The following is a 12,474-nucleotide window of genomic DNA, read 5'->3' on the forward strand; positions in this document are numbered from 1 at the left end:
GGCAGCAGAGCGAGGAGAAAGGCATGAAGTGAGAAGCTGGCCCTCCAGCCCACCTGCCTCAGCCTTGAAAAGAGCTTTGAGAGGCTCCAAGGGGACTTTTAATGTCACTGGTGCCCAGCCCTCTGGCCACTAATCCCCTGGGTCACCAGCTCTCCCTAGTCTGAGGCCACATGTGTCCATACACACACACACACACACACACAAACTTCCCTTCTCTAACCCTGAGCCATTTACCCACCAAGCCTAGAGAAATGACCCATCAAATTCTCTGTATTGTTGGCACCTAGGGCTCCTTCCCCCTCTTTTGGACAAGGTGGGGATAGTTAAGGAAAGAGCCCCTACCCCCAGCTGCTGTGCCATTTTGGGAAATTTATTCAGCCACACTGCCTCAGTTTTTCCATCAATGAAATGGTAGGCCCTCTACCTTCTTGGGGAAATGGAAGGGGGTTCATCTCCAACTCTGAGCACATAAGCAAGCAGTATGTAGAAAGAGGGATGGGAAGAGAAATTCATAGCTCATTCATCCCATGGGAGCAGCCAACGTTCTACTGAATCCTGATGGGAAATTTGGGGCTAGGATGAGGTGGGGCTTCTCCATATGGGGGTGGTCAGGTGGGGCTGGCACTATGTAGATCTGTGCTGCCAGGGGGACCTGGTGAAATTGGAGAGGCACAGCAGATTAGAGACTCATAAATAAGGTCCAAATAACTGGCGGGATCCTCTGTGACTCTCAAACTGTACTGCAGAGTTGTACAGGCTGTGGGGCCTCTGAGGCCCAGCAGCAGTGGGGAGGGGGCTGAGCAGCTTCACTCTGAACATCCCAGCCTTCTGCCTACTGTCCAGGCGAGTGACAAATAACATACATGAGATGACTGCTACATATCAGACACTATCTCACTGCGACCTCAAGTCACCATCCATCTTGGTTTGCCTGGTTTCCCTTTCTCCGAACACGATTATTAACAATGCCCCTTTCACTCTGTGTCCCAAATTGGCTGCCAAATTTTGTGGTTTCCCCCTTTCAAATCTCACAATCACCCTATGAGGTAGACACTATTCTTAGCTCCATTTTATTGAGGAGGGGTGACCAAGGCACAAAGAGCTGAGTTGCTCAAGTTTGATCAGACAGTGATTGTTGCAGACAAATTCATACCCAGGCAGGAGCCCAGAGCCCACACTCTCTCCCATCACTAGAATTCTGTGCTAAAAAGAGTTCCAGGAACCCTACTCCAGTCCTCCCAACCATATTTGCTAAGGATCCACTATATCCAGGCATCATCCTCTTTTTGTAGAAGGGAAAACAGGTGCAGACACTAAAAAGGAATGAAAGAAACAAGCTCAAGGTCAGAGAATGAGTTAATGGTCAGGATGGAAATAATTTTTTCTGGCACCATCTGAACACAGGGCTTTACGCTATCCATGCAGGTGCTCAATCACTTGAGCCACACCCTCAGCCTTTTTTTGCTTAGTTATTTTTCAACAGGGTCTCACTTTTTTTCACTTTTTTTTTTTGTCTAGGTCACCCTGGACCATGACCTCCTATTTATGCCTCTTGCACAGCTGGGATGACAAGCATACACCACCACACCCAGCTTATTGGTTGAGATGAGGTCTTACTAGCTTTTTACCTGGGCTGGCCTTGAACCAGGATCCTCTCCATCTCTACCTCTTGAGTTGTTGGGATTGAGCCACTGTGCCCAGTAGGATGGAAATAATTTCTGGCTTCTCCACTGGGTTCACTGGCCCTAACCTTTCCTTCCCCTGTTTTTCTCCATCCTGTTCAGTTGTATGAAACATAGTCCCTAGTGCAGGACTTTCCCAACATTTGTTTTGTGGAACTCTAGACCAAAGATGGTGCATGAGATAAGGGTTCTGTGGTCCCATAATTTGGAAAACCCCCTTGGAGGGGCTCTGCAAGGTCTTACAGTGGAGATCTTGCTCGGTCTGACATTTGATCATGGTAGTTTTTCACAGTAACATTGTGCAGAACACTCTTTAGGAAAAATGCATGAGTCCATAGTAATGTTTCCTTTTTGTGAAAGCCAGTCCCTTTGTTGGTGGTTTGGACTCAGCTTTTTTCCTCCAGCTCATGAATGGCACAGACTTTTAAGGTAGCTGACACTATGCTGTATGCCGGAATGCCCCAGCAAAGCTAGAAGTCTGTGGGATCTAGGCCCAGCCAGAGGTTGGCTGGGGACACAAGGTCCCAGGAAGGGCTGAGAAATCAGTGACTGGCCTAGTGGGGCCACTGACCTGAGCTCTCAGGGAACGAACCTGCCAGAGCTGGGATTTGTCTGCTCAGCACCCAGGACAGCAGCCCTGCCTCTCCCCTTCCAGCTACAGGCCAATGAGCTTTGCTAAGGCTTCAGAATTTACTCAGCAGCATGGAAACACAAGAGAAGGAAGAGAAGAGCCTGACTATTTCATATGTACTGGGTATTTGTGACTTGCACAAACTGCATTTCCAGGACAAGGCCATGTCCGATTCCTGCTCCTAGTGCTTGAATTCTCTCTCTGGAATCTGGAGAGGCCCAAGACCTCAAAGAGGGCTATGAGTACTTGCAATGAGCCAGAGGCAGCCTGTGGGGCCACTGAACCAGCTGACATTCGGTAAAGACCTCTGGTGTCTGGAAGGGGGAGCCTCAGATCTGGGACATGTTCCTTTCCCCATTCCCACTGTCTCCTGTCTGTCCACCACAGCAGAAGGAGCCCTGGGAAATGACATGGGACAAGGTAAGGTGAAGAGCCCACATCCTCACAGCTCATCTACATCACTACTCAGCTTCTGAGCACAGTGGAACAAACAAGGATGTCCAAGGGTTTATGGCTCAGAAAAGCTGTCTCCACCCAACAGCAAGAGCCCACCAGGGAACTCTGGCCCATTCATGGATATTTATAGCACCATAAAGAGTTTCTGAGTAAGCAATGCAGCTGTAAGCAGATAGCAGTAACACCCAGGGGGAGTGAAGTGTTACATAACTATGAAAAGTAGTAGGACATAGAAGGGTTTAGTTGAGACCTGGAGAGGGATGAAAATTGTCTCAGGCCTGAAACAATGGAGGAATCATGAAGGAAATGATATTCAATGATGGAAAAATAAAAAACCTTTTTGATACAGTATTGCACTACAACAGCAAGTTAATACTTATGGTCACTTTATTATTTCTGTTAATACTTTTGCAGTGCTTAGGGATCAAACCCAGGGCCTTGTGCATGTTAGGCAAGTGCTGTACCATTGAGACTGACCCCCAGCCCTATGGTAACTTTAAAACCTATTTAAATATTTAGGAAAACCATCAAGATCCCAAAGTTATGAAAAGACAGTTCCCTTAAGGAGAAGTTCAAGTAGGAAATGAACCCATGGAACATCTGGAAGGTGAATTGATGACCCTCAAGCTTCCTGCCTTTGGTGGTATCTTTGGCCCATAGAGAAGTGAGAAGGGATGATGTGGAACTGATCATGCTGTATCCCTGCGTGAGCAGACCAGACCCAGAAAAATAAAGGGGCCAGGAAAACTTCCAAGGGGCTGAGGTGACTTGCTCTGCTCACTCCCAATTCCTTTATAAAAGGCACCCTGGCCATTTACTTGAAAGGTGGTCACATAGGATCAACAATGCCAACATGGTGGCCCTTGGGGTTCAGGGAGCTTCATGCTAGGTCAACGCTACTCCATATGGTAAAGAACCATATAGCACGGAGACGTTGATCAAATTCCATCCCTAACACATGGGAAACAGAGTCCAGTTTGAAACTGGGTGCCACTGGTGTCTCCTTGACCCAGGAAAGGGAGGGAGACTGTGCTGAATGGTTCCAGCCTTCCACACCACTGACCTCTGGAAGGGGAACTCAGGCACCACTTGGCTCACAGGGATTCTGACAGGTGTCATGTGTCCTATTCACCACCATTCGACCTATCAGGGATGTCTACTTCTGGAGGAAATGTTGGGGCGGCTACTTGGTGCACCCAGCCAAACTTTCCCAACATGTACCAATTTCACAACTTGCCAAATCTACTTTTAGTCAGGCCCAGAGGAAGAGGAGGGATAAATCGTTTCAGCTTTTGGAAGAACCTGCCATCCTACTGAGGCTGAGTCCATTCGAGAAGCTTCATACTTACTCTTCCCTTCGCCCTGTCAGGGGAATGGTTAAAGGACAGAGGCAATGAATGCAGAAGGACTGGACATCTGCCAGAGGTCAAAGCCATCCTCAGGGGCAGCTCTTCTTAAACACAAAGCACCAATAGGAAGGCAGAAACAGGTTTCTGATGCCTCATGAGGGTTGGGGAGTACATACAGGCTAAAATTCCTATACGAAAAAATGGTCTACACTAATTTTGGTAGTTTCTTTCCTAGAATTATTTTTAGCTGTTCAGAATGATTTCTGAGTGGCCTCCCCAGAAGCAGGGGAGGCCGTGGATCTCCCTCCAACTGGATTTTATTGATCTTCAGTAATATTGACTGCTTCACACTCTCTACTCGGGACTGTTCTTGAGTTCCAAATTCTTCCCACTAAAAGTTCTCCATTCATCCAAATGGTTTGTTTTAAAATGTAAACACACACATAGGAACTGGCAAAGGAAATTAGTCAAATGTGAAAGACACAGAGAAAAAGCATGATACACTTTGTTCTAGGTTCTCATTCTAAATCTGGCAGGAGGTGTGAAGGGCTGGCAGCTTGGTGATAGTGGTAGCAATGGTGACAGTGTGGCTCCCTCCTGCCTCAGGGCATCAGGCCAGCAGCTGCTATACTCTTAGGGACCAGAGGGAGTGTAGATGGCACTAGGAACAGAGGAAAAGAGACTATTCTACATCAGGACAGGAGCCAGATCATGGTCCTCAAGCTATTGTCAGTCTGGTGGAAGATAACGGCAAATCCTCACTCCAGGTCCACCATGTCCTTCTCTCTGTAATCCCATGTGTTCAGTCCCACTAAAGGCCTTTGCATTTTGCTGGCTCTGCAAATTAAACTTATCTGGAATCAAAGCTGTCATTTTGCTTACCTCCCCCACCTCTACTTTTCCCTTTTCGCCTAAGTTCAGAATCTCAGATATATGGTTCCCCTCAGTTATTCAACTCTATTAATATCTTCCATTCTATTATCACTATGTCCCTTTTTTTTTTTCATTCTCATTGTCACCAAGGCAAGGTATGCTATGATTTGGATAAGTGTTCCCAAAGCTATTAAAGGCTTGGTCCCCAGCTAGGAGCAATTGGGAGGTTGTGAAAACTTTAAGAGGTGGGGGCTAGTGGGAGCTATTTAGGTCACTAGGGAGGTGCTCACAAAGGGACTTGTGGGGTCTTAGTCTCTTCTTCTCTGCTCTGTGGTCATAAGATGAATGGCTTTTGCTTCACCACAGGTTTCTGCCAGGATGTGCTCTCTCACAATGGGGCAGACCAATTGTGGACCTCCAAAATCATGATCCAAAGAAAACCTTTTTTCTTTATAATGTGATTACCTCAGATGTTTACTATAGTAATGGAAAGCTAACTAACCTAAGGTGCTTGTGTCCATTCACTACAGCAGGCCCCTGACTACTGTCTTCCATCCCTGCAATCCATCTCACCCCTACCCACTATCACACAGTATCTTTCCAAGCATTGCTTGCATCCCAAAACAATTTGCTTAAAACAAACAAACAAACAAAAAACCAATCAAACAAAAAAACCCAACAACTTTCAAAGGCATCCCCCTGCCTACAACAAAGGTCTGGATCAAGTTATTGTTTCATATTTATTTCCCTCTCTAACTCCACACATTTCTTCTGGTCCAAACAGAACAATCTTTTAAAGTTATACAAACTTCATGGCACAATCACTGTCACTACAGGACTGCAGTTTTCTCTATCCTATTCCCAGCCTCCCTCCACCCCCATCTCCAGCCTCCTCTCCTCCTGCACCATGGATCATAGTGGGAAAAGTAAATACACAACAGCAACCGAGCACCAAGCAAAAACAACCGTTTCCTTGGTGTAGGTCAAATGTCCATCTCTTGACTCAAAGTCAACACTTGGCACTCCCAACTCCATTCCTCACAGTTAGATTTGAGGTACTGCAAACAATCATGTACCATTTTTCATTTGTAACTTCCCAGTACTCCTCCATCCCTATTGCAGAATTAAAGAAACAGAATCAGCCTTCAAAAGAGCCCATATCATGAGTTGACTCCCCAAGGATAGTAGAGATTTCACTTCAGTGATGGCCATGGGTCTTACAGGTAGAAAGAGAACTGGGTGGTTAATCCAAGCCCCTTCCCCACCTCCTCAGCCTGCTACTGCTATCCTCCTGTGTACAGAAACTTCCTAAGCATTAACTACCTATCGCCCAATTCCTACATGGTATAAACCCAGCCATGATGCAGGGGGAGTTGTTGGGAGGAAGGGATTCTCTCAGGGGAGCCCACCACCTCCTCCGGATACCTGAAGCAGGGTTGCTCAGCCTGAGATGCAGTATGCCACGCCTCCATCCCACAACATCATCTCAGGAGCACAGAGCTAGGAAAGCCCATGCAAGCAGGGAGACTGAGACTGATTTCAGGGAGGGCTGGAAGGAAAGGGTGAGGGGAATTTAACTGCTCACATACCTTATCAAACAGGACTTTCCAGTGCTGGTAGAGAGGCAGGCCATGCAGGAGAGGAGGAAGAGAAGAGAAAGAAAAAATAAAGACACTTATCACTAAGGTCTCTGCAGCCCCCTGAGGTTTTTGATGTAACCTCCCAGCTGCTGCCCAGGAGGCAGAACCAGGTTCATGGATGGGCCACAGAGTGGAGGGAAAACCTGGGAAGAGCTCCCCAAATGAGCAAAGCCAGGGAACTCACAGTAGGGAGTTGGGGACAGCAAGGTGGGTGTCCCCTGTCCGGGACAGTTGGGTGGAGGAATGAGAAACAAGGATGATTCTCAGCATTGACCAAAGGCCTCCAGCTCTGTAACTTCTGCCGCCTGAAGCTTCTGTCCACATCTACTCCCAGGCCTCTGAATCCTGCCCAGACTCTCAGACCCTAGGAGGCCAGAGAACCTACTCAGGAGAACTCACCCCTGCATAGAGGTAACATTTTGCTTACAGGTGGGTTTTTTTTTTTTTGGTGGCAGTGGGTGGGGGGAATGGGGGGGGTGCGAGTGACTTTCCAATGCGCTGAACCCCACCTATTTTCTTCTAAGGCTGAGACTCTATCAGGGGTCTAGGGCCAGAGGAAGTGATAGGTTTAATCACAGAAGTCCCGGACCCATCCAGTTTTGCTGGCTTTGGTTTTGCAGGTTGGAGGACCTGGCTTCACTTCCATCTCTCCACCCTGAGGAATGGATGGGGCAGGGCAGGAGGCCTGCCCAGTTTTTCACGCCTATTTGCAGGATAACCCTGAGAGGAGAAGCTTAAGCAACTCCAGTTCCAGGGCTTCCCAACGCCGGATCCACCCTTGGCTCCCAGGACAGGTGGGCTGGAGACTCGCACGGCAGAGGGCAGGGAAGTCCTCCGGGGTAGCCCCTCCCTCTCTTCCCCCGAGGGGACAGTCCCAGGCACGGCCGCGGTCTGGGATTCCAGAGCCAAACCTCTCCCAACAGTCCTCCTCCCCTTGCCCTGGCCTGCAGGGTTAAGGAACAGGGGCCAGTCTGAATTTCAATCAGTGTCGCGACAGAGCAGGTGGCGGGTAGGAGCTAATCTGGGAGCGGAGAAGGGGGTCGCCAGACCGGTCTGCGGGGCCAGCGGAGTCCGCAGGTCGCGAGAGAGAGAGAGAGAGAGAGAGAAAGAGAGAGAGAGAGAGAGAGAGAGAGAGAGAGAGAGAGAGAGAGAGAGAGAGAGAGAGAGAAAGGGGGAGTTACTGCTGTGACGCGGCCGCCTCTGCAGGAAAACGCCGTGTCCCAGGCACTGCACGAGCCGCGGGGAGGGGGCTCCCGCGGCCGACAGGTCCCTGGTGCAGCGGCGGGGCTGTGTCCCGCAGGGAAGCCACGGGAGCCCGAGCGGGGGAGGGGTGCGCGCGCGTGCATTTGAGGGAGACCGGTCCCTCAGTCCCTTCTCGCTCGCGGGGACCCCGCCAATCCCGGGCGCTCCCGCATCACCTTGAAACCTCCAACTTGCCCCGCGGGGAGGGTGAGTCGGGGCAGCTTTCCCCCAAGACCCCCCCCACCCCGCAGAAAGTTTGCCGGGTGGAGGAGGGGACACTCACGTCCTCGGGCGCCGCGGGCAGCCGCTCCTCGGCCTCGGGTTCCAGCTCCTCGATGCGCTCCGCCTCGGCGCAGGCAGCCACTGCGGGACCCGGGCTGGGGTGCTCGCCCATGGCCGAGGCGGGCGCTCCAGTGGCTGCGCCGCTCGTCCCGGGCCGCCGGGCTAACTTTGCGCCGCCGCGGCCGCGCCGCTCTAAGGGCTTGGTGCGCGCCGCACCGCCCCCGCCCGGCCGCCCCTGGCCGCCCCCATGGCCCCGGCCTCTGCCACCGCGGGACGCCGGGCCCTGGGCCGCCAAACTTCTCCGCGCTCGCCAGCCCGCTGGCCTCCGCCTCCGCCGCGGCCCCGCGCCCAGCTCCCAGGCGAAGGCGCCCTTGGGCCGGCCCGGCCCGGCTGCTCCCAGCACCCCCTTCCTGCTCCGCGCGGCCCCCGCTCTGAGCTGGAGTCTCCACCTCCCAGCGGACTCCTCGGGGGCGGCGCGCAGGCGGGGGCGGGGCTGCTCACGGGGCCGCGGCCCCCGCCCCCACCCCACCCGGACACCGCCGCCCGGGCCCAGTCGGTCGGAGCTGCGCCACCCCGGGAGGGAGGGAGGGCTGCGGCGGAGCTGGCGGGGAAGTGGCTGCACTGCCCAGGGCATAGATGGGGACCACGCTGTCCTCCTCCCCATTACCAGCAGCCTCCACTCGGGGCCCTGGGCTCCGAGTCTCCCTCACCGGGTGGTTTAACGGTCACTTGGAGGCAGCAGATTATACGTCGGAGGCAGAGGCGACGTTTTTGTGAAGTTAGCAACCGCAGGGTTAATTAGGAGTGAATTGGGGCGGGACGTTGTGAGGACTGCATCCCCCACAACCACCGACCCTTATGCCTCTATTCACTGTGGACTCAGATTATTGGAAGGTCCAGGGAAGCCTCGGGATGGGAGAAGTCAGATAGGAGAGTCCGGAACCCCAAACCCTAAACCTTGTCCTCCCTGCACCCAGAGTTGTTGAGACTCTGCCCAGGCTTCATTTGACCACAGTGAGTGAGCCCAGGAAAGTGCCTCACCTGGAAGAGGAGGATGAAGAAACTAAAAAGGAATGAAGTTAGGAAAACAGGGATCTTTTAAGGAAAAGACCCCAGGAAATACTGTCTCCTCTAAGCAAAGGATCTACCTGTAACGTGTCACCAGTGGCCCCCTGGGACTGGTGCCCAGCTCTCCACCGGAGGCTCAGGGACTCACTCCTGGCTAAATCTTCCAGTCAGTCCCCCACCCAGCACCAAAGCTGTGCCCTTCCACCTCTTCCCACCATTTACCCCTCTCAGCTTCCTGTCAGAAATTGAGCCTCTTTCTGTTGGTGAGTTGCAATTAATGCTCTCGGCTTTGCAAGGCAAACACATAACCACAGAACAGCAGCCCTGGGATCCAACCTGTAACCATCTTCATCCAGCAGTGACTGCTCCCCCTAAATACAGAAGGAAATTAGCTCTATTCTAATTAGGTGACTTTGCTACAGACACCAATTTTTATCTCCGTTTCAGAAAGTGTGATCATTTCAACTATTTTTGTTTCTCACCACCCTCCCCCATCTCTACTCTACTAACAAGACAAGATCCTGCCAAGATTTCCTTGTAAATAAAACTGTCTGCATGGGGTGTGATTTTTGAAAACAGCCTTCGGGAGGACAGAACAGAGCCTGACTTCTTTGTGGAAGGAAATCTAGAAGGATAAGTGACCGCTGGGGACCCTAAGGCCAGTATCACTACTTCTCCCACCCTCTGCTGTCATTTGCATGACTTGCATGGGTTCAAGTTATGCTCAGATCTTTGGTTCTGGAGAGATGGCCTCAGAAGCCTGATTCTAGGAGAACTGGAAGAAGGGCACACAGAGGAGCTGGCTATTCTTTTCTGAGATCCTGAGCAGCCCAGCTGGTTCTGATCTCAGATTCTCCTTGGATTCTGTCTCTTCTCCAGGGACAGTTCTTATCAATCCAACTGTGTCATCACCTCAGATGGGCGGGACCATAGCAGGCTCAGTTAAATCCCTAATATTTATTGAGCTATTAAGTATCATTGATAGACCTTTGAGAATACAGAGATGGATAAGATCCAGACCCTGCCCTCCATAAATTGAGAGAGAGTCATGTTAAGCATAGGGATAAGTTCTGGATTCCAGGGAAGTATAGAAGCCAAAAGGAGTAAATCCAGGTCTTCCCAAAGGATGTGACCCAGAATTAGGCAATGTGGGAAGATGAAGAGGCATTCCAGGCAGAGGGACCAGCATGGGCAAAGGCTGGGTGGTAAAGCAGTGTGATATGGGAGGGGAACAATAAGCAATTTGGCTTGGGTGGAAATTAGAGCAAGACTCCCAATGGAAAGAGTCTAGCTGCAGGGGGCAGTAGTGTGAGTTTCCTGAGAAAAGAGTTTGGATTTGGGCAATGGGGGAGCCATTGAAGGACCCTGACCAGGAAAGTCACATTTTAAATGATCCCACCTAGCTGGGGTGCAGTGGCACGTGCTGGTAGTACCAACTAGTCCAAGGGGTGAGGCGGGAGGATTGCTTCAACCCAGGAACTGGGGCCAACATAGCAAGACCCCATCTCAAAACACAAAAATAAGTGCTGGGATTCTGGTGGCTCACACTAGCTACTTAGGAGGCTGAGATCTACAATGTCCAGGTTCAAAGGCAGACCTGGCAAATAGTTCTTAAGACTCCATTTCCAAAATAACCAGACCAAAATGGACTGGAGGTGTGGCTCAAGCAGTAGAGCACCTGCTTTCCAAGTATGAAGCCCTGAGTTCAAATCTCAGTCCCACCAAATAATAATGATAATAATTAATACTAATAATAATAAATAAAAGATCCCTCTAACTCCAGTTCAGAGGCTAGACAGGAGTCTGTCCTGAGCATAGGGACAGGAGGGGTGTCATCCAAAGAAGAGGTAATGAGGGCAGCAGCAGTTAGAACAAAAGGAGAGATCTGAAGCCGGGCACCAGTGGCTCACATCTGTGATCCTAGCCACTCAGGAGGCAGAGATCAGGAGGATCATGGTTCGAAGCCAGCCCGGGAAAATAGTTCCTTGAGACCCTATCTCAAAAAATCCCTTCACAAAAATAGGGCTGGTGGAGTGGCTCAAGGTGAAGTCCCTGAATTTAAGTCCCAGTACCTTCTGCCCCTAGGAACCAGTGCCCATCTTGGCTGACAGTGTTTCTAGAAGCCTTTTGGGAAAGAATCCTGGGCTCTCCAGAGTCCTCCCTCTACAAGACCACTTTCCCCTCAATCCCTTCTGGAAGAAGGATGGCCATCTGGATTTGGAGACTATTAGGATGAGTTGGGACATTCAACAACTTCTATGAACCTGAGGCCACCATTCCACCTTATGTCCCCAGTGTTGCCTCAGCCTCACCAGCCAACCCACTAGGCCCATTGGCCCCAAGGGAATCTGTAGCTAGGACAATCTGCTCCTCAGCAGACAGTGTAGTATGGGATCCACCTGAAAGCTTTTGTCCCACTCCAACCTAAGACAGCCTAAGGGCTAGCACACATTTACATTCATTAGCTGTCATGGCCAGGCACTCATAGATGCCTTCGGCATGCTGCACATGGACCCGCCCTGGGAGAATGCTTGGGGTCTAATGAAGGGCACAGCAAATGAGGCTGATTCGCTCTGCATTTTGTCAACACTCCACACCCTCTTGTTTTGTTTTGTTTGCTGTACTGGGGATCAAACCCAGGGCCTTGCTCATGCTAGGCAGACACTGAGCTGTATTCCTAACCCTATGCCCTATTTGAAGTTCCCAACAAGACATTCTAAGGCAATGCAGAACAGGATAAGGGCCTGGATATGTTAGTCAGCTTTCCGTCACTATAATGAAATACCTCAGGTAATCAATTTATAAATAGAAAAGGTTTAGTTTGGCTGGCAGTTTTGGAGGTTTCAGCCCATGATTGATTGGGCCTGTGACAAGGCAGCACTTGTCACTGCACGAGTGAGCAGTGGACCAAAACTGCTTACCTCATGGTAGAATAGCAAAAGGAAGTCCAGGAAGAGATAGGGGTCCCATAATCCCCTTCAAGTTTCCACCCCCCAATAACCTAAAGACCTCTCAGTAGTCCCCACCTGTTAAAGTTCCCATCACCTCCCAATAGCTCAAAGCTAGGGGCCCAGCCTTTAACACATGGGCTTTTGGGGACATTGAATATTCAAGCTATAGCACTGTGGAAGAGAGGTCCAAATTCTAAGGGATTGAACTCCATTCAGAGGGGCAGAGGCATACAGTGGAGATGAGCCTTGAAAATGAGATGGCTTTGGGATAGAATATGGAAGGGGCTTCTGCATGGAGGG

At 50.7% G+C, this 12,474-nt stretch overlaps 1 protein-coding gene across 6 annotated transcripts in view; it reads right to left on the reverse strand.

The window, feature by feature from the left end:
- Rhbdl3 (rhomboid like 3) overlaps positions 1–8,553 on the reverse strand; it is a 50,513-nt gene extending 41,960 nt beyond the window's left edge. Inside the window, exons 1-2 of one of the 6 annotated variants that reach the window (XM_074046370.1) lie at positions 8,157–8,553; positions 6,581–6,604 (exon numbers count right to left, since the gene is read on the reverse strand). In XM_074046370.1, coding sequence (XP_073902471.1) covers positions 6,581–6,604; positions 8,157–8,267 — 135 coding nt within the window. In that variant the 5' untranslated portion in view covers positions 8,268–8,553. Of the gene's footprint in view, positions 1–6,580; positions 6,605–6,815; positions 6,996–8,156 lie in introns of those variants that run through there. The other 5 variants (XM_074046366.1, XM_074046369.1, XM_074046371.1 and 2 more) reach the window with 5 other exon arrangements.
- Between the last annotated feature and the right edge of the window lie 3,921 nt (positions 8,554–12,474).

This window comes from Castor canadensis, chromosome 11, assembly GCF_047511655.1.
Source record: "Castor canadensis chromosome 11, mCasCan1.hap1v2, whole genome shotgun sequence".
Taxonomy (NCBI): Eukaryota; Metazoa; Chordata; class Mammalia; order Rodentia; family Castoridae; genus Castor; species Castor canadensis.